The sequence below is a fragment of the Muntiacus reevesi genome, chromosome 13 (assembly GCF_963930625.1).
Source record: "Muntiacus reevesi chromosome 13, mMunRee1.1, whole genome shotgun sequence".
NCBI lineage: Eukaryota > Metazoa > Chordata > Mammalia > Artiodactyla > Cervidae > Muntiacus > Muntiacus reevesi.
In genome coordinates this window covers 25585347-25607940 of record NC_089261.1, presented here as the reverse complement: position 1 = coordinate 25607940, position 22594 = coordinate 25585347, and the positions used below count along the sequence as shown (strand labels likewise).

Sequence of the window (22594 nt, the reverse complement as noted above, 5' to 3'; positions counted from 1 at the left end):
CAAACCCGTGTCTCCTGCATTGGCAGGCAGATTTTTTACCACTGAGCCACCAGGAGGTGGTTAAAACACTTTTGGTTAAGTACAGTTAATTTTTAGTTCCATGGTTTATTCCCAATTTTTTGAGGCCAATTCTTAGAACTGTGTGAAGTAGAGCAGCTGACACCATGGCTTCAAATAGGTCATCATGAAGTCATCTTCTTCCACCTGGTGGGGCCTTCAGCATCTGTAAAACACCTCCCTGGAGATCACTCGAATATTACCTATGACCCTTGAGGAGAAAATAAAGGTCCTTGGCCTTGCTTAGTGACTAAACTAGTATATTTTATCTTATGTAAAGGCTTTGAGTATAAAGTACACCTAAGTTCTCAGGCCAGGGTGGTGCTTACACCATGAAAGTCGGGGCTTCAACCAGGAAAGCTTGAAAGAGATGACAAGACCATTGATGCTGGGAATCCTGTTAAGTCTCACTGCAAACATGCCTGATGGTGGATGCTGGCTCATTCCTGGACCTCAGCTGGGCGTGTCCTCCAAAGCCCTGGCACATGGCATCCTTAGCAGTAGGGCTGCATCACAGCATGGCAGCTTCAGACTGCTCACGAGAGGCTCAGCATCGTGGGAGAACCATGGAAGCGATGGATCTTCTCTGACCTAATTCACAAGTCTTGTCCCTGTCTTTCGTCCCACATGCAAGCCTCCCTCCTTCATGGAAGGAGAGACTAGTTGACACTGGAGGAAGAGATAGATGCCCTCAGGGTCATTTTTGGACAAGGCAACCTTCCCTATCTGCTAAAAACCAATGGACTGAGGTGATGAAAGCAAAGCCGAACGGAGATTTAAATCAAGCCATTAAAATGTACAGGCTGTCTCTTCCTGTTTATCAGCGCCTCTGTCTTCTCCCCTGGTTGGCTTTGTAGTTTACAACCAGCTTAGCACTTAGCTTTCAGCCGGTGTCATGATTGCAGGCTGGTAATGGCTGTGAAATTGTTACCTAAGTGTTGTAGAAAGTGAAACAGCTGGCTGCTGACAAATACCAGCCTTGCAGCATGTGGGCTGGGAGGGGCCGCCGTGCAGTGTCAACAGTAGATGCTGGTTCACATGTGAGCTGAGGATTCCTCCTTGCCCTCACTCAAGAGCCTCATGAATCGCAACAGGAAAGAACAATCTATGAGGAGCAATCAGAGAGAACGAATACCAAACCTTCCCTTTGTTGAATAAATCCCACTTTTCAGTAGTGAAAGCAGAGGAATTAAGTCCTTACCCTTGGCTCCCAGGCTTCAACATCAAGTTTCTGTATCAGGATTTTTTTAAATTTTATTTTTGACCACACCCTACGGCATGTGGGAACTTAGTTTCCAGAGTAAGGGGTCAAACCCGCACCCCCTGCAGTAGAAGGCAGAGTCTTAACCACTGGACCCCTGGGCAAGTCCCTGTCAGGATTTTTTAATTATAAAAATATGAAAAAACACATCAGACTGAAATAATAATTAGTTTTGAAAATGGAAGGTATCCCTTATATCTGGAATCTAAAATATGACACAAATGAACTTATCTCTGAAACAGAAACAGACTCACAGATACAGAGAACAGATTTGTGGTTGTCAAGGGAGAAAAGAGATGGAAGAAGGATCAATTGGGGTTTTGGGGTTAGCAGATGCAAGCTAGTGTATAGAGAATGGATAAACAACAAGGTCCTATGGTAGAGTATGGGGAACTATATTCAGTATCCTGTAATAAACCATAATGGAAAAGAATATTCAAAGAAAAGAGAATGTATTTAGAAGTATAACTGAGTCACTTTACTGTATATCAGAAATAAACAAAATATTGTAAATTAACTATACTCAATAAAATAAAATTTTTTAAGGTTGAAATTATCCTTTTTTTCACCCAGTGAATGCCATTGAATCTGGAAAATTCTCTCTGTTCCACCCAAAGAATAGAGATTGGTTTGTTTTTTGTCTAATCAGAACTGAAGAAACATTCACAGACTCTTACTCAAGCTTTCAGTTTACATGCTCCTAGGAAAAGGAGTCAGAGTAGAATTTCTCTAAGAGAGAGTATGGTCCGGGTTATGCTGCTGTAACAAACAGCCCCTAACTGCAGTGTTTTGAAGCCAGCTGGTTTTATTTCTCTGTCACATTGCATATCTGCTGCTGCCCCTGGTTTGGCGTGTCCTCAGTTGAGACCTGGGATGATGGGAAAGTCACCACCTGGAACATTCACTGTCTGTGGCCAGGAGGGGAAGACACCACACTGAGCACGCTCTAACTCTTCCAGCCTCATCAAATGTGATGCGTGTCTCTCTAGCCCACATTTTATTGGCCAGAGCCACAAACTCAGACCTCACTTCAAAGAGAGGTGGAGAAATAAATCAGACCTTGCACCTGGAAGAAAAAACTGAGGAAAGTCATACAACTGCCTCTCCTGCAAGTGACAGTACATGTCCTAAGTTTCCCCTTTCCTTTGTGTGTCTAATAATTCATCAGGTGTTCTAAGGAAACAGCCAATCTTTCTAATCTCTTCTTAAAAAAAATATTTTTTAAAACTTAAAAATTTTTTAAATTTCATTTGTCTATTTTTGGCTGCATTGGGTCTTTGTTGCTGCACTTAGGCTTTCTCTAGTTCCAGTGGTTAGGGGCTACTCTCATCTCGCATGGCTTCTCATTGCTGTGGCTTCTCTTGTGGAGCATGGGCTCTAGGCACACGGACTCAGTAGTTGTGGCTCACAGGCTTAGTTGCTCTGAGGCATATGGAATCTTCCCAGACCAAGGATTGAACCCATGTCCTCTGCATTGGCAGGCTGATTCTTGACCACTGGACCATCAGGGAAGTCCTCTAATCTCTTTTAAATCTTGGTTTTCTCATTTGTGTGATGAGAAAGTTGAAAAACTTTTGGAAATACTTTCATGGGGGGGGGGCGGAATAGCTTTCTTCTTCGTTCAAGGCAATCCCTTGTCTAAGTGTGGTAGAAGGTAGGATCAACTTTTCCCACCCCCACTTTGAAGGTAGGTATAGTCACGTGACTTGCTTCAGCCAATGAAATGTGAGGGGAAGTGACAGGTGTGGATTTCAGGGGCGAGTTTGAGGAATTGAAGCCACCCTGTGGTGTCGTGAGGGAGAGTGGTACAGCTGGAAGTTAAAGAGAGAAATAGAAAGGGTCAATGTTCAGATTCTAATTTCCAAAGTGGGATTCTCTTGTCCTTAGATGATTCATTGGGAAGCCAGGTTTATGGAGCGAGAGAAAAATCTCTTGAAAACCTTCTTCATCCCCCACTTTGCAACCCACTAAGACAGGGGCCCAGCAGATAATATTAATAAATTCTGCTATACTGCAGGGGCCAGAATGGGGAGAAGAGGATGTAGAAAGACCAAATCCCACCTCTGTGGATGTACACGTGGTCCTGAGGGAGTGTGGAAAGAAGAAAAGGGCCAGAAATACTGGAAACAGGGTAAGCCACATGCAGAAAATCTGATCTGGGTGATAGGAATTTGCCAGAAAATCATTAGGAACTCCAAGGGCGGAAGGACCTCTGCTAGCAAGTAGCGTTTAGGTTCTGGAAGGAAGTTGCCTCAGGGGTTGATTACACAATAACCCAATCATCAGTGTTTGGTAAGCCCAGGTCTAAATTTATGTCAGCCCAATTGTAATAGTGTGGGATAGCATATCCATGGACCAAGTCCCCATGTGTCCTTGGAGGAACAGGGGAGGTAGCTGAGGGCATGGACTGTCAACTTAGCCAGGAGGTATCCTACAGGGAGAAAAAAGTAGCAATAGGACAGAGTGGGTAAGAGTAGGGCTCCTGGAACCATTATTAGCTGTGTGGCTTTAAGCAACTTGCTTAATTTCCCTGTGCCTCAGTCTTCATCTATAAAATGAGACTACATCTTGTCTCCATAAGTGCCCTTGCAAAATTTTACCATTTTCAGAGAGGAATTTTTTTTCTTTTTTACTTTTTAAATTATGGAAGTATGATAAGACATTTACAGAAGACTTGGTAAAAGGATTCTTTTTTTTTTTTTAATCAAAGCATATTTGATTTACAATGTTGTGTTAGTTTCTGGTGTATAGCAAAGTGATTCACTTATACACATATGTGTATTATTTTTTGTATTCTTTTCCATTATGTTTTTTCACAGGATATTGAATAGAGTTCCCTGTGCTCACAGTAGGATCTTGTTGTTGATCCATTTTATATATGATAGTTTGCATCTATTGACCCTAAACTCAGACCCATCCCTCCCTCCCTTCTCCCTCCTTCTTGGCAACTGTACGTCTTACTCTCTATGTTGGACAAGATTCTTTTATGTCGTATATTGATTTTTCTCTCCAGAAACACAATATGAGATGTGATGATGAGGTGTTATTGTAGTCTATCCATTGTACTCTGGGATGTCAGTGATGAGAAGGGTGTGTGTGTGTGTGTGTGTTGAGCTTGCAAGGAGTACCTGAACAACCTCTACTTTCTGCTCAGTTTTGCTGTAGACATAAAACTGCTCTAAAAAATAAAGTTTCTTAATTTGTTAAAAAGTGCTACATCAACATTAAAATTTTAAGCAAAGACCCATGCACTAACTTATACACTGGATGCTTTCTAGTTGGAGAATATCATGTAGAACAAATTTTAGTAGTCCATCATGTTTGGGTGAAATTGCATTAATAAGAGGCTGCCCACTAGAGTTTGCAGAGAACCAACTGAATTGACCTTGCTGTGAGTTGAATTGTGTCCCCCTAAATTCCTACCTCACAGTACCTGTGGATGCGACTTTATTTGGAAATAGTGTCTTTTTAAATATAATAAATCCAATACGGTATTGTGCACTTAAAATATGTTAATGGAGTAGATCTCAGGTTAAGTGTTCTTACTGCTTTTTAAAAAAAAGTAAAGATAAAAATGAAAAGAAAAAAAGGCTCTGGTTAGGTCAGGCTTCCCTGATTGCTCAGTGGGTAAAGAATCCTCCTGCCAGTGCAGGAAGCCTGGGTTTGATCCCTGGATGGGAACGATCCCTTGGAGGAGGAAAATGGCAACCCACTCCAGTATTCTTGCCTGAAAAAAATCCCATGGACAGAGAAGCCCTGAGGGCTGCAGTCTAAAGGGTCCCAAAAAGGGTCCCAAAGGGTCCTATATGACAACGCACGTGCTAGTGAGGATGTGTTGAGGTGGAAGGATAGTCTTTTCTTGCGGCTCTTGGAAAATTCCTGAGCCCATCAGTCTGATTGGACCAGACCACTGTGACCAGAAGGAAGAAGAGTGCTGATTGGCTGAGGTAGCCCCATTTGGATACATGGACCCAAGGCTGTTCCCAAAGAATTGGAATACTTTCAAGGCAAACCACAATCCCTGGAAAGCTATCAAGTCCTCGAAAACCTGGTGTGTGAAGCAGTCAGTGTCATGTTCGAATTCAGCTGTCATCCTAAAGCTAACACACATAACCTGTTATCTTTGCAAGAGATAACTTCTGCTGTGGCCATCACCTGTCATAGTTGATTGACGTGTATGTACTTCAGTTTCAGAGAGGGATATTACAAAGGCACATTTTTCTTTTTTCTTGGAAACTGAAAGGCCACCTTTGAAGATGTGCTGACGGAAATGCTTCTTGTTGAAATAGGCATCAAAATATTCCCGAAGAAATGGGGAGAATAAGAAGGAAATAGCTCTATCAGATATTAAAATGTCATACGCTATTGCGTGTAAAACATTTGGGTACTGGTTCATGTGAAGACAGATCAGACAGATCGATGAAAGTGAGTGGAGAGGCCAAAACTAAACATACACAGGCGAATTTAGTGCATATTGAAGATGGCATTTTAAATCAAATACTGAGGGAATCGTTTAATAAACAGTGCTGATAAAACCCATACAGAGAAAAGATAAAGGAAGATCCCTCTTTCATTAACTTCTTGCACTAAAATGAGTTCCTGATGGATCAAGGGACTATTTTCCTTACTAATACATGTTCTTATTGTTGTTGTTCAGTCATTAAATCATGTCTGACTCTGTGACTCCCATGGACTGCAGCACACCAGGCTTCCCTGTCCTTCACTATTTCCAAGAGTCTGCTGGCAAACTCATGTCCATTGAGTCAGTGATGCCATCCAACCATTTCATCCTCTGTTGACCCCTTCTCTGCCTGTCCTCAATCTTTCCCAGCATCAGTCTTTTCTAGTGAGTTGGCTCTTTGTATTAGGTGGCCCAAGTATTGGAGCTTCACCGTTAGACTTAGTTCTTATGAATATTCAGAGTTGATTTCCTTTAGGATTGACTGATTTGATCTCCTTGCTGTGCAAGGGACTCTCAAGAGTCTTCCAAGACCAAGAAAACAACAGAGAAATAGACAAAGGATGTGAACAGATATTTAGCACACACACAAAAAAGTTATCGGTATATGAAAAATATTCAGTGAAACTCAAACTTAATGAAGTATTGTCTGTATTAGATCTGTAGTGATCAAAAGACACATTAAGACATTCTCAGTGAATGTGCAAATTGGTAGAATCTCTTTGAGTGGTAATTTAGCAAGTTCTATCAAAATTGAACGCGGACATCTTTTTTGACTTGGCAATTTTTTTTTAAGAACATTTACTGTAGACCTGCTTGTATGTGTCTACAAAGCTGGGAGTGTATGGAAATTCTCTGAAGTTCTGGTTATAGTAGCAAAGATTAGATACCTTCTATAAGACCATCAGATGGCCAACAGGCAGTTAAACTTTATTCAAATAAATGTACACATTGAAGTAGTACATCGAAGGAAGTGGGAATGATATAGATGTATGAAAAGATAATGTCGCAAAGAGTCAGATAGGACTGAGCAACTGAACTGATAGATAAGATGCATGATGGCAACAGTGTGTTGCCATTGGTATTTTTAAAAGATCTACAGGTCTTTAGTTTTTTTAATAAAGTCTTTATTTCATTTGTTACAGTATTGCTTCTGTTTCATCTTTTTGTCTTTTTGGCCATGAGACATGTGGGATCCGAGCTAGCCCACCAGGGATTGAACTTGCACCCCCTGCATTGGAAAATGAAATCTTGAGCACTGGACCACAAGGAAGTCTCCAAAGATCTACTTTTCTAAATGTGTTAATCTCCTAGAAAATGGGCACTAAACTGGGGAGAAGTCCAGGGAGAGAAGTCTGCAGTGAAACTTATTGTGTTTCTGACTTTGTTACATTGAAATATTTACCAACATGCTTGTATGATTCTTTTCAATAAAAAAAAAGTTAAAACTGAATCCCTCCAAAAAAGGCCCCTGAAAATATGAGTTTGTTAATCATAACTCTGGTTTTGATTTAGAATGTTTACCTTAATTAAAGTAATATATTTAAACAATCCCTCTAAAACCCTGGTAACCTTGAAAGCTGAAGGAAATAGCCATCCAGTTCTATTAGGTGCTGTAGTGAAATTAGAGGATTGGGGCTCATAAGGGATAAGAAAATTAGGTCTTATTCCAAACGTTGGGAGGCAGACCCCTCCCAGCCCCTCATGCTTCTCGGTGCCCTGGGAACGGAGCCGGGGAATCTAATGTTCCAAACACGAGTCACTGAGGAAGACCACCTAGGCTTGCTGTTCTCCAAATACTCATCGTGCTTGCTCTGCTGAGATTTTGCCCTTGGGAATTTGGAACTCCTGAGACCAACGTGAACTTTGACTCCACATCTTCCACCTCCCATGGGACAGCATGGATTCAGATTTATTTCATTTCATTTTGGTTTTTTAGGAAAACCAGGCCGTTGGGTAGTGACTGTTTTATGGATGAGATGGAAAGAGAGTGAAACTTGATTCAGAATAGCTGTCCAGCTTTCAAAATGGTGCCTGGAAAAGAGATGAGACTCAGAAAGTGTTTGTTGAATGAATCAATGACCGAAGAAGCAAACAAAGAGACCAGTTTGATTTACTCACCTAATAAACTTTTATGTAACAAGGAAAATAATAATAGTAATAATAATAATAGACTATTTTTAGTGGACATTATGAACTTGGCACGCTGTATCTGTTTAAAAAACTTTAAATTTTATATTGGAGTATAGTTGATTATGTTGTAATAGTTTCAGGTGCATAGCATAGTGACGATGTCACCCTTCTCCCCCAAACTCCCCTCCCATCCAGACTGCCACCTAACGATGAGCAGGGTTCCCAGTGATATACAGTAGGTCCTTGATTGTTTTATTTTTTATCCATTTTAAGTATAGTGGTGCACACTGTATCTTGTAGAGTTCATTATGTTCAACAAAGAATAGGACTTTTTTTCTTGCATGAATGGTGATGTATTTGAGTGATGTGTTTGCTAATGTATTTGTGACTCTGTGATGTAGACTCAATAGCATGTAAAGAATGAGGTGGCCTAATTCTGATCTTGGACATATGGGCAGTTCAGAGAGTGTAGTCACTTACTGCTTTGGTAACAATGAGGCAAATAATTTCTCCTGCTTTTCCAGAAACGTGATGTGCTCATGTGGCATCTTCTGCATGCCTTTGCCACCGCCTCTGAACTCAGCCATCATTTACTGGGAAGCTGTGTTGAGGGACCTTGTCTATACTAAGGCTTTGGTTTTTCAAAGGAATCCATAAACAGTGTGCATGCGCGTGTGTGTTCAGTCATGTCTGACTCTTTGTGACCCTATGGACTGTAGCCCTCCAGGCTCCTCTGTCTATGGAATTTTCCAATTAAGAATACTATAGTGGTTTGCCATTTCCTCCTCCAGGGGATCTTCCTGATCCAGAGCTCAAACTTGCATCTCTTACATCTTCTGCATTAGCAGGCAGATTCTAAACCACTGGACCACCAAGGAAACCCCAATCTATGTATTCTAGTAACACATACAGAATTCTATCAAGTTCTACCAACATAACATATTTATGTTATATACCGTTTGTTAATTGCTCAGTCGTGTCCCGCCAGGCTTCTCTGTCCATGGGATTCTCCAGGCAAGAATACTGGAGTGGATTGCCATTTCCTTCTCCAGAGGAACTTCCCCACCCAGGGATCAAACCCTGGTCTCCTGCATCACAGAGAGGTTCTTTACAGTTAGAGCTACAGGGAAGTCCTGTATGTTAGATACTAGTCTCACATAATAAGCTATGAAATATTTAAATTGCATCCTTGATGGTTGGATGGTGGTCTGATACTTTTCAGTAGGAACAGGAAATGTACTTCCTGCTCACATGCCAGGCAAAGATCAAATCACATCTAGAAGACATTCATATGTGTATTTTGGAGGGAGGAGGAAAGTCTCCTCTCCCCTTCTAGATCCTTCTCGCTGGCCCAAGAATTAAATTGAGATGAAACAGATGAACAGGAGAAAGTCAAACAGAAGTGTAATCACATGTATACATTGGAGAAACCAGGAAAACTAACTCGAAAAAAGACAAAGATCTTCACCTTAAACACCAGCTTCAGCTACTGGCTGAAGAGGATGTTGGGGATAGGGGTTTGGTGCTTTGGTGGGGAGGAAAGCGACTGACATGGAGATGGAAAAGCAAGTGTTTGGTGAACAAATGTTTGCTGGGCCAGGCAGAGGCCATGGGACACAGAGACATCTCTGATCTCTGAGTTCCGCCCACCATATCAAGTCTCTGTCCTTCTCAGGTTCTCTCTCTCTGGTGATAGCTCTGTTCCTGCAACAGGACCACTATTGAAATTTAGGGAAGGGTCAAAGTTTCTTCCTGAGTTTTTGGGTTTATGATTGTCTTCATCTGATAATAATCTGCTTGCCAGAGACATTTGGGGCTGGCAAATTTCCCCCCAAATATATACATTTCCCTTCTACTTTCCCACATGTTTTGGTTCCTGGCTTTACCATTTTTGTATTATGTGCGTAATAAAGTCTTTTTAAGATAGTCACTCGCACCCTGGGATCTTCATCTTTGTGTAAGATAGTCATCCTCATCCTGGGATCTCCATCTCTGTGTCTTGCTTCCTTTTTTCTTCATGGAATTTATCAACGTAAGAAATGTGTGTGGGTTTGTGTGTGTCTCTTCTGCCTCTCCCCCAAGAATGTTAGTTCCCTGTCAGTAGGAAGAACACATGTTTTGTGCCTAACAAATTTCCTGGACTGTGAATGATGCCTGGAGAACAGGTGGGACTCAGTGTTTGTTGAATGAATCAATGACTGAAGAAGTAAACAAGTCAAGTTTAGTTTACTCACCTGTGTTACTCATTACATTCATGACCTGCTTTAGGCATTTGTATCTGAACATTTTGGTGGAAGTAGGGTATTGGGGGGTGCTCGCCTCTTCTTCTCAAGCTTCTTTTTTAAAAAATATTTAATATTTTTTATTTTATTATTTGGCTGTGGAATCTTTAGTTGCAGCATGTAAATGCTTAGTTTTGGCATGCGGGGACAAGTTCTCAGACCAGGGATCAAACTCGGGCCCCCTGCATTGGGAGTGCAGTCTTAGCCACTCGACCACCACGGAAGTCCCCCTCCAAAGCTTCTAACAGTTAGCACCCGTACTCATCCTGTTGGGATGCTTTCCATGTGAGGTGCAGTCCTGCCGGTCCTGTCTCTACTCACCACATCTGTTTTGGACATGTACCCATAGGAAAGATGGGTCTCTAGAACCTTCTTGTGAGTAAACTGAGAGTCAGAGGAAAACCAGGTACTTGGAGAGACTAAGGACTATGTACAGGACGCCTTAAGCTCCACAGTGGCTTTTAAAGAGTTACGGAGCATCTCTCTGTGCTGGCAGAGGTAGCCCACAGGTTGAGTTTACTGGGATGAAAAGTGGTGACTCATGGAAGTTCCAGGAGAAACAGGAAGTCCTCAGCCTCTGCACCAGCAGGCAGCCTGGCCAGAGACTGGCATCACATGTCACTCACCCTTTGGGTCAAGATGCAGAGTTCTGTTGCTCTGGCTTTTCTTCACTGGGGTCTCCTGAGTTGGTTGGTGGCCAGCCTGCTTCCTGCCTTCAGCTATTAATTTGTTCTCGGAGTCGGTTGAGAAGAGCAGCCAGAGTGATCTGTGAATAAAGTAGCATCTTTTATTTATTTATTTATTTATTTATTTATTTATTTCAAATCTTCATAGAAAGATGGTAACGATAACCCTATATGCAAAACAGAAAAAGAGACACAGATGTACAGAGTAGCATCTTTTATGTGATCGGGATTGTTGCATACAGTTGTACAGGTTGTACACTGCTCAACTCTACGAAGCCCCATTCACGTCATAATTTCTATGAATGGTACTTTCTGGGGTTGGTCAGGGCACAAGTTATATGGCCGTATGATAATCCTGGGCATGATCTTATTTATAGAAAATTATAGAATTATAACCTGGGTGTGTCAACTGAAAAAAAAAAAATGTACAGCGCCAAAGTCAAGAATTACGTTTTATTCAGTGGACTTTAAGACATCCTCTCAGATTGCTCTGAGGCACTGCTCCAAAGAGGTCAGGGAGGGACTGGATATATAGGAGTTTTTGCTGGGAAAAAAAAAAAAGTAGTTGAACTTTGAAAGATTACTGCTGATCACAAAAAAACAGACATTTCAAGTGGATAATTTTGCTGCTTTTCTTTGTATGGGAAGATCCAAGAGTCTGGGCTCATTGAAATCATTCCTTTGATGTTCACTGCAGCTGTCCAGGGCCAGTATCCTGTTTTTCTCCATCCTGAATCCCCTCAGGGTGAACAGTCAGGGTGGCTGCAGTAACTGATGGCTTGATGTCTAGAGTGTCCTTTGCTTACTGAAATGACAGGTGGCTTTCTTTATCCACAGGTGTGAACAAAGCAGGATGATGACTAAAAGTTTGATGATCTAAGTTCAGTGTGATGGAAGTTCAGGCAGATTTTACTTTTTTCCTTTTACCTCTGTGCATTCCTCAGTGTTTTTCTGCAGCGAGCATATCCCAACCCCTTAATCAGGACAGAAATGATAAAGCTATTAATCGTGTCCAGTGTGCGTGTGGAGAGGGACAGAATGTAGGTGTGCTTTTCTGCACTTGGAGACCTCAGTGATACTTCTGAGGTAGCATGATGTCACATACCTCATTGATTCATTGATTCATTCACTCATTCATGATGGATTGATCTTCCTGCGTTCCAGCTAACAGAGGTCACAATGCTGGCCAGCTTCCAATCCTTGAATGACTTTGCTTAGCAAGGATGGTGTTTTTACATTTTTGGAATTTCACTGAGAATTTCTGCCCTCTCTTCAATATTTTAAAGACTTGGCAACACCAGGCCTGGGCTCATAGCTTGACTTGTCCAGCCCTCCTTTAGTTTGCACTTTATAAGGAATGACATCATCTCCACTTCCAGGGCCTTTGCTGGCGGGGAGGTCCTGGAGGCCACGTCCCCCTCTTCCTCCACTGTTGGCTTCTCCCACTGTCAGTTTTGGGGAATGCCCCTACTTGTGTGAACCAGATCCACTCTGTGTTTGATCTTCTGCCCTTTACTCCCCCTCACAATGTGGTGCTTTGACAGCTGGGATGATGGTACGCATACCTTGTGTCAGCTTAGGACTTTCAATGCCTCAAGATAGCAAGACATCAAAAACGACTTGTCTTGAAGTGACTGGCCTTCATTCTGAATTTAGCTTTACCAAAATGGCAGTGTGGAAACAGATTTTTCATACTTATAGGAACACACGGAATCAGCAGTAGAGTTTTATCTCCTAATTAATGGGCATTTATTTACCTGCTTCCATATAACAAGACTTCTGCTCATTATGTTTATTCATGTCACGCTTGGGAATTAAAGATTCCAGAAGATTTGAGCAATTCCCTGTAAGTGGGGTGTGTGCACCCCAAGAGATATGCAAAGTGATTCAAAAAATTGCAATGATGCAAAAATAGGACCTCTCACCATGTTGTTTTGTAATTTCATTTTTATTTATATTTTTTTGTGTATTTTCTAGCATGCATGTTATTATGTCAGTAGTTCAAGTATCAGTTCAGTTCAGTTGCTCAGTCGTGTCCAACTATTTGCGACCCCATGAATCGCAGCACGCCAGGCCTTCCTGTCCATCACCAACTCCTGAAGTTCACTCAAACTCATGCCCATCAAGTCTGTGATGCCATCCAGCCATCTCATCCTCTGTCGTCCCCTTCTCCTCCTGCCCCCAACCCCTCCCAGCATCAGTGTCTTTTCCAGTGAGTCAACTCTTCGTATGAGGTGGCCAAAGTATTGGAGTTTCAGCTTCAGCATCAGTCCTTCCAATGAACACCCAGGACTGATCTCCTTTAGGATTGACTGGTTGGATCTCCTTGCAGTCCAAGGGACTCTCAAGAGTCTTCTCCAACACCACAGTTCAAAAGCATCAATTCTTCAGTGCTCACCTTTCTTCACATTCCAACACTCACATCCATACATGACCACTGGAAAAACCGTAGCCTTGACTAGATGTACCTTTGTTGGCAAAGTAATGTCTCTGCTTTTTAGTATGCTATCTAGGTTGGTCATAACTTTCCTTCCAAGGAGTAAGTGTCTTTTAATTTCATGGCTGCAGTCACCATCTGCAGTGATTTTGGAGCCCCCAAAAATAAAGTCAGCCACTGTTTCCACTGTATAAATTTGATAAATAAACATATCTATATTAAAGTGAAATGCTAAAGAATAATTTACTGATATGAGTCCCTGGTTTTAAAAGAAATGATTTGGAACCTGCTGATTTACACTATGGCTTTAACTAGGGTTTGTTCATGTGTAGCATTGTTGGCCTTGAACTGCATACATTAGGTTAGTCCCAAAGTCGTGGCAGAGAAATTTAGCAAAGTACATTCCAGTGATGGGAAGAGGGGCCCAGTGTCACAGGAAGGGAAAATGGGACAAGATTAACATAGGACTGTTAATTACATCATAAATGGTCACATTAAAATAATTTTTGGCTGGGGCAGGGCCAAGATGTAGGGATGGGACTGAAAGTCGTTCTATGTTTTAATCTTTTCCATTATGGTTTATTACAGGATATTGAATAGAGTTACCTGTGCTGTATAGTAGGACCTTTTCGAGACATTTTATATAAAGTAATTTGTATCTGCTAATACCAAACTTCTAATTTATCCCTTCTCACCCACCTTTCTTCTTTGGTAACCATAATTTTGTTTTCTATGACTGAGAGTCTGTTTTTGTTTCATAAATATGTTCATTTGGGTCATATTTAAGATTCCACATCTACGTGATATCATATGGTATTTGTCTGCAAATGGTTCTTAAATGTTACAGACTATAAAACATGTGCTCTTGGTGGGACATAATATGGTCATAAATTGATCCTCATCAATTAGAAATTAGAATAATGAGTGATTGAGGGCTATTAATATTACAATAAAGTTACTTCATATGAGAAAACACAGTGTATTTAATTCTTTTCCATAATTAATGAAGGAAGATAAGTAAGGAGACAGGGAGGAATTCAAAACAGCTTTATTTTGAACCAAAGGGGTTTTTTGGGCTATGAACCAATGAGAAGTGACAGGTTTCCCATCAGTTAATTGGAAAGGATGCCACTAACCAAATCCACAACACTTGGAAGCGTGTAGCATCCTTCTGTTACCCAGGATGTGAGGGATGGAATGTGGGAGAGCAGAAATAACAGGTGCACACCACAGCTCTGATCCCAGGCTGCTGGCTGTTTCAACTGTTACCGGATACTGGATTTGAAACACACACTAGCACACATGTACACGCATGTGTGAATATGGGTATGCACCTATATGTATATATAAATATATGCATATATGCATGCATAATATTTGTTTATGTGTGTCTGTATATATCTGTGTGTGTATATATGTGGACTTCCTTGGTGACTTAGATGGTAAGGAATCTGTCTGCAATGCAAGAGATATATGTGTATATACATATATGAGTATTATGTTTCTATATGTCTGTGTGTGTATCTATGTGTGTATGCATGTATATATATGTGTTTATATTTGCGCTTGTGTGTGTCACTGTGTGTATATATGAGTGTGTTTATATGCATGTATATATGTCTGTGTATGTCAGTATGTGTGTATATGTGTGTGCATATATTTTCATGTATATATGTCTATGTGTATATACATGTATATTTGTGTGTACACATGTGTATATATGCTTCTTGTGCATGTGTATGTATATGTGTGTGTTTGTGTATATGCATCTGTATATGTATGTGTGTGTATGTGTCCATGTGTGTATATATGATGTGTATATCTATGCATTTATATTTTTGTGTATATGCATGTGTGTATTTATGTTTGTATGTATATTTGTATCCACCTATGGATATATTTGTGTGTATACCTATATAAATACAATAGCTCTGTTGTATTTTTGAAATAAAATATTCCCTTAAGCCAAGCAGTGTTTATTTATTCCAGTCCACAGTTCATGTGCATTCTGTGGGGGGAAATTATGGCTTTTTCCCCAGGCACTACGGTAGACATACTATTAAGTGTAAATATATAGTAAATGTCTTTGGAAATCAAGTGCTGTGTTTATCTCTATGTAGTGAAGCTGTCAGTGTAACCTGTATTTATTGAACCACAAGTAGATTATAAAACTTCCACTAATGAATGTAAGTAACTCAGTTGTCATCAACAAAAGAAGGAAGTAGCATTTGGTTCAGACCCAGCAGAGCCAAATTTCATGTGTTCTGAGGATTATCTTAATAGTTCCAAAGCGCTGCTACTTACAGCGCTGAGATGAATGTTTCAAAATGATGTGCCCAACACAAACCATATTCAGTGTGTGCCATAGATGTGTCTCTGAGAAACAACCACTCTCGTTTCTTGCACACATTCATTCTTTTTTTTAAAAATTTTTTTTTACATTCATTCTTGATATTTGTACTCTATTTTCTGATGTTTCTCAAGCAGGGACATCTTGCCCACTTCAGAACATCTGAAATATGCTATAGAAATGTGTCTTCTCTTATGAAAACATTCTGTGTCCACAAAGCACAATTTCTGAGTGCCCAGTGCTCAATTTCATAATCCCCCTTTAGAAATAATGCTATAAATTATAGCTTCGGGTAGCTGCACTGGAATTATTGGCAACAGATATTGGGTATTTCGTGGGTTAAATAAGCAACCATGTTCTTTCCTAGGAACTTAAAAATGATTCATTGGAGAAACAGTATCTGAATTCCAAATAGCCTACTTATGAATAAAATTTAAGAAAAATAAGAGCCCATTTTATATCAGAAAAAGCTTAGGTACTAATAACTCCTGTATCACGAAAAGATTGCCAAATCCAAGTTGATGACCTATTTATTTAAAGTAAATTTGACTCAATAAAATTGCAGTGCACAGTAATTGGAACAGCCCTTAGAATTCATCTTCATAGAATAGCAGCTATCTGTAGCGAATTGAACTTCTTTTCACCGCTCATCTTGGTTGCTCACAATTTCAATGAGTTCCTGCAAGGCAGGAATCCTAGCTCGTGTTACCAGAAGGTCAGATGGCTTCCTAGTCTGTGCATACAATCCCCAATTTATAAATGACCTCATTCAAGATATTGGTTTCTCCTTGGATTATTTATGACACAAAACATTGTATTGTTTTTGCTCTAGAAGCAATGCTATGCATGGCGCTCACCTAAAAATGCTAGCTTCAGTGCTGGGGTTCAAATGTGAGAAGTGATTCCTCTTGTCTTTGTTAGACGAGGCAAAGTAGTATGTGTTTTGGGGTCCCCAGGACCTGCTCTGGGTTTGATGACTTGCTGGGAAAGCTGGAAGGACTCAGCATACAGTCATAATTGGATTAAGATTTATTGCAGCCAAAGGACACAAAGCTAGTTCAGCAAAAGGAAAAGAGACACGGGGTGGAGTCTCAGGGTACTAGGCACAAGCTTGGGAAAGTCCCCTTTCAGGGTGTTGTACAAGATGCCCTTCATCCCTCCAGCAATGAGTTACGACAACACGGGTAAACAGTTGTCTGTCTGAAAAGCTCATCCAAGCCTGGGAGCCAAGATTTTTTCACTGGGGGCAGGTCTCCTAGATATCACCTGCCTGGCAGGCATGGTAACTTCAGACCACCAGAAAGAAAGCAGGAGTCCGCCATCAACTATATTGCTTATACAAAAAATTTAGACTTAGTGAACCCCTCTTATTAAAGAGTTGAGGAAACCCCTTTCAAAATCCAGATACCAGAGGGCAGCCTTGCCAGCGTGCCTTTCTAGGGTGGCAGTCTCAGACCTGCTGTGTTCACTTTTCTCTGCACAATCTGTTTTCAAGTTGGACATTGCATTCTTCGTGCTTGCAGGCAAGTCCTTTTCTCACCAAGCCCCAGTCCTAGAAGTGGCATCTTTTCTTCCCGCTTTGCTCCTAATTAGGGGTGACCTGGCTTATCTCATCTGGTGGTAAGAATGAGGATTTTAGAGATGGAGACCCAGAACCCACCTCCTTGCCTCTGTGTCAGGTACCACAGCTATAAATCTGGGGAGTATACCTCTGAGGCTCCCCTCTTGGCAGCATCTTCCACCTGGTCACCCATCAGCCTGCCCCATTTGTCCCCCTGGCCTTCTAGCTTCAGATCCGTTTATGTTTTCCTCAAGGGACTAAGAAAAGGACTAACAGCAGGAAGCATGACTCTTCCCAGCAGTTTGTGCATCCAACTGTTTGCGATTTATTGCATTGCCCTTTGACTATATCCTTTCCATTTCATATATATTTATTCCCTTGAGATCTCTTAGAGAAAAATAAGGGTGTACGAGGAAACCAGTACTGCCATGCATTCTCTGCCTCTCTCATCCTGCTGCTCTGCTATCTGGGGGAAGAATTTGCAAGCATGTCATCTGTCCCTTTCTGTGAATGAATGAAAGTGTTAGTCGCTCAGTCCTGTCTGACTCTTTGCGACCCCATGGACTGTAGCCCACCAGGCTCCTCTGTCCATGGAATTCTCCAGGCAAGAATACTGGAGTGGTTTGCCATTTCCTTCTCCAGGCAAGAATACTGGAGTGGGTTGCCATTTCCTTCTCCAGGCAAGAATACTGGAGTGGGTACCATTCCCTTCTCCAGGGGATCTTCCCAGTCTAGGGATCAAACCCAGGTTTTCTGCATTGCAGGCAAATTTTTTTTACTGCCTGAGCCACCAGGGAAGGAGAGAAATAATAAGCAGTCTGGTATGGAGGCCTCACCTGCTTTGGCAAATTTGTCATTAAGTCTGAGAAGATGTTAGATCTCAGGACAGGTACTGGCCAGTGTCGGCTAACAAAGAAATTGACTGGCTCAAATAAGTGACTTCAGCACGAGGAAGTTTTATGTGATGCCAAGGAAAGCCCTGAAACTTGTTGGACCAACACTATAATTCAGGAATCGTTTCAAATCCTGGATCACCTGCAGTAAGATCCCCTGGTTGCTCAGTTCTCAGTGAAAATTAAAATGGTCCTGACCTCACAGGGCATACGTGGGAGTGAAATGCGATAAAACTGTCATGAACTCAGAAGAGTGCCCAGTTTGTGGAAAAGAATCAATAAGTGATAGTGATGATGATGGAATGATGGTCCTGGTGATGTCAATGATGATGATGAGTATGTCATGGGAGGAGCACAAGAGTAGAAGTCAGGCAGGGACTTCCCTGGTGGTCCAGTGGTTAAGGCTTTGCCTTCCAATGCAGGGGTTGTGGGTTCGATCCCTGGTTGGGAAGCTAAATCCCACATGCCTTGCGGCCAAAAAACCAAAACATAAAATAGAAGCAATATTGCAGCAAATTCAATAAAGACTTTAAAACTAGTCCACATTAAAAACAATATCTTAAAAATGAAGGGGGAATTAAGGCATGCCTCTGTACCCTGTCAGCATCTGTTTTTCTATGAACTAGCATGCTTCTCAAAACTGTCTGAATGGCAGGGCCTGTCCTCCACCCTTGAACTTGGAATGATGCTTGGGAAATTAGATAACACAGCGGAAGGGCCCATCAGTACCTGGCATGGAAAAGACCTTCCAAAACTGTGCATTGTTATTATTCATTCACTTTTGCAGTTTGAATGAATTTCTTTTTTCTATTTAATTTTAACAGTCTCCGGGTATTCAGGTAAATTTTTTTTTTAATTAAAGCCATCCACTATCAGAATATTATTTCTTTATGTGACCGATCCTTGCCTGTGTCACTGTTCTGTTGTTCTGTTCTAGCTCTTCTGTTAAAGGAAGGAAATGCCCATGAGAAAAAAATGAGGATGGATGGATTAGAATGGAATTGCCAATGGGTGATGAAATTCTATGAAACACGGGGTTACACCTGCCAGGCGACAGTTTGCCATGACGTGCTGGGTGTCCCCAGAAGCAGAGGTGGCCCAGGGATGCCCCACCGGCATCTCAGCTGTGCCCTTGCTGTCTCCAACAGGGTAAAGGTCATGAAAGGCATGAACGTCATTGGGGTGAGAGCCAGCAGCCCCTCCGTGTGGGAAGTCAAGGAGAGCACGGATTACGCTGGGAAGTACGCACCTGCTGTCATCGTTTGTCAGAAGAAATCGGCTGGCTCAGAAAAAAGGTGAGTCCCCATGGCCTGCCGTGTATTCAGATTATCAGTGCTGGTGGCCTTCCCACCCCCCCCTCCCCCCAATCATTAACAGCCACTTTCACTGCCGTTTGCATTTGCTGTGCGTCTGTATTATTAGCGTTCCTAGGTAAGATGGATGAAATCCTTCATTTGGAAAAAGGTGAACTATTATTCATGGTGGACCTGCTTACAGTCCCCGTGCAGCTCTGGGTCACCTGCAGGGACTACCCCATGCAGATGGAGTTTATCTCCAAATGATGTTACACGGCAACGTGACCTCTTTCTAATCTGTATGATTAGGGAAAATGGAAAGTCTGGGCAGCTCTGATAAAACGGCCCATTTTGCAAGTGTTCCAAACAGGAGTTGCTCGAGAAAGCAAACAAACAAACAAGTAAAGTTTGTATATTTCCTGGCCTGAAAAGGTGCTTTCCACCTTTGCCGTGTCAATTTAAATATAATGCAAGGATTGCATTTTGTGTGGGCATTTTCTAATGGGCCTGTGAACAATCTGCTGTGGAATTATAGGCAATTGAGACTCTGTCTCTGATACTCACCAAATTAGAAACAGTCGATTCACAGCTGGGCAGAGAGACTTGGAAACTCAGTGGTTCTTGATTTATCTCTGTTTCCTGAAACCTCATTTGTGATTCCAGAGAACGCAGTGGCAACCCACTCTAGGACTCTTGCCTGGAAAATCCCATCGATGCAGGAGCCTTGTAGGCTGCGGTCCATGGGGTCGCTAAGAGTCGGACACGACTGAATGACTTCACTTTCACTTTTCCTTTCATGCATTGGAGAAGGAAATGGCAACCCACTCCAGTGTTCTTGCCTGGAGAATCCCAGGGTCAGGGGAGCCTGGTGGGCTGCCATCTATGGGGTTGCACAGAGTCGGACATGACTGAAGCAACTTAGCAGCAGCAGCAGCAGTATTTGTGATTCCAAAATATTTTTGGTCTGATCACCCATTTTTGCCACTTTGGGTTTGGTTGGTGTTTTTTTGCTCATTGTATTACTGGCAATTGAAATAATAATAATTGGACCAACCCTACCCATATAGCATTATTTCTGGAGTCAGTTTTTTAAACTTCCTAGCTCCATGTTTAGAGAAAGTTTATTTTCCATTGTTTATTCTAATATAGAGGTCATGAATCTCAGTTGATGTCTAGTTTGCCTTTGGGGATTTATTTCCAAAGAGCATTTGATGCGAATTTGGGGGTGACATGATGTGGATTTCCCTCCATGCTCCTGTTTCACATGGGTGCTCTGAGATTTGGGTTATCAACTGTCAAGTTCTGTCAAGACCTTCCTCTTGTGACCAGTGTTTCAAGAATTTTTTTTCTTGAAGACTTGCTTGTAGAGCAGATGAGAGCAGAGAAGAGATCTGTATCCGAGTACTGCCCTAAATCTTTACATAGTAATGGTCTGCACATGGAGTACCTTCAAGAACTTATAAATAAGGTCACATCCAAAAGTGTTTCTGCCAGTGATATGGTTTGGGAAGTAAGGTGCCAGCTCCCTTAAGGGTTTCCTTTGTGTTGTAATGTTAGCAAAAATTAGGAGGATAGATAGGTAGGTAGATGAATAATGATAGATAGATAAACAATAAATAGATGATAGTTATAGAAATAATAGATAATGTGATGGATGGATGGGTGGATAGATAAATGATACATATACAGATAGATATATAGACAGACATATTTTTTTTCTTTACCAGAAAGTTGCAGGAGTCTGGGGGAGACTTGGGAGAAATTCCAACCAAGGTGCTTTTTTTCCTTCTTGTTTCTTCTTGCCATTTACTGATGATTAGTGGAAGTAGCAGTGATTGTAGTGTTATGTATGAAATGCAAAGAGATTTGAATCATTTGAAACATTTTATTGACCTTCTGGCTAAGCATTCATTCAGTCTGTCTTGGGCATGGAGAAATTAAGGAAACTTTCCAAGAGTAGCTCATCCCTATGAAGATGTCAGGTGTAAGCTGCCTTTTTATGCATCAACTAAGACAGGCATTCCCAAAGGGCTTTAACACTTCCTCAGATGAAACAGAAAATCAACAGCTCTAGAACGTATTGAAACGTATAAATGTATGGTGCTTGCCATTTTCCCCCCTTTCATCTGTATCAGTATCTTCTTTAAGAAACAAATTCCCTGAATGGAATGTCAAGCTACTCCTTCACAGTTCTGATACCATCATGCCGCTCACTGTGGAGACTATTCCTTATCCATTTATAGATTCTGATATCAGTTTTCTATTTCCTACTATGGGTCTAGATGATGAAAGAAAGCATGTGGACTCATGCAGACATACACAAACACACATAAGTCTCTATATATAATATGTTATATTTGTGTGCATATGTAGACTATTATATGTATGTGCATATGCAGTATATTACATGTCTTTGTAATATGTCATATACATAGCATATGTATATAGGACATATAAGTGATACAGGTGTTTCAGTATCTGCATGTATACATGGCATACTTATGTGTATTTGTGTATATCTGCATTAATACATATGCTTTCTTTCATCATCTGGACCCATAGTAGGAAATAGAAAAGTATGTTATGATGCAGAGGTTTATTCACTGTTTTTCACTCTAGTTGTTACACTACAGCCAGGAAGGCTTTGCTTAATGAGGAAGCTGTAGAATGCATGCTCTTTTAGATGGAAAACCACACCAATCTGGTTGGTAGCTGTTTCCAGACCCTACAGCAACATCTATTACATGTGAGAGTCTCTGTGAATATTCCTTTAGTGACATCTTAGAATTAGACTATATCTCCTTTACTTTATGTTTCATGATGCAAATCTGTAAGTACACATACTGAATAGTCTTTGACATACCTATTCATATCAAGTAAGGTGCATAACAGCATCTGTATTGATGACCTATTTGGGGGAAACCTAGAAAAGGACACTTTTTCAGCAGAGGGACTGGCAACTGTGATTTCTTTGGGGATGAGCTGAGAAGTTGGGGAAGAAAGCTGAATATAAATTACTTTTTACTGCGAGCCATTTGGACTATGATTTTTTTTAATATGTGCATGTATTACCATTTAATGTTATGTATACAGTTAAAATAGGCTTTTCTGAATATGATATATTCATTTCTATGTTCAACTTTTGTCCTCCCTTTAAATTCTTTTTATTTTGCTTCTGTC

The 22594-nt window shown here is 41.1% G+C and overlaps 1 protein-coding gene across 1 annotated transcript in view; it reads left to right on the top strand.

Moving 5' to 3' along the window:
- TMEM132D (transmembrane protein 132D) overlaps nucleotides 1-22594 on the top strand; it is an 832687-nt gene that overhangs the window by 377724 nt on the left and 432369 nt on the right. The window contains exon 3 of the mRNA XM_065903793.1: nucleotides 19268-19414. Coding sequence (XP_065759865.1) covers nucleotides 19268-19414 — 147 coding nt within the window. The remainder of the gene's footprint in view (nucleotides 1-19267; nucleotides 19415-22594) is intronic.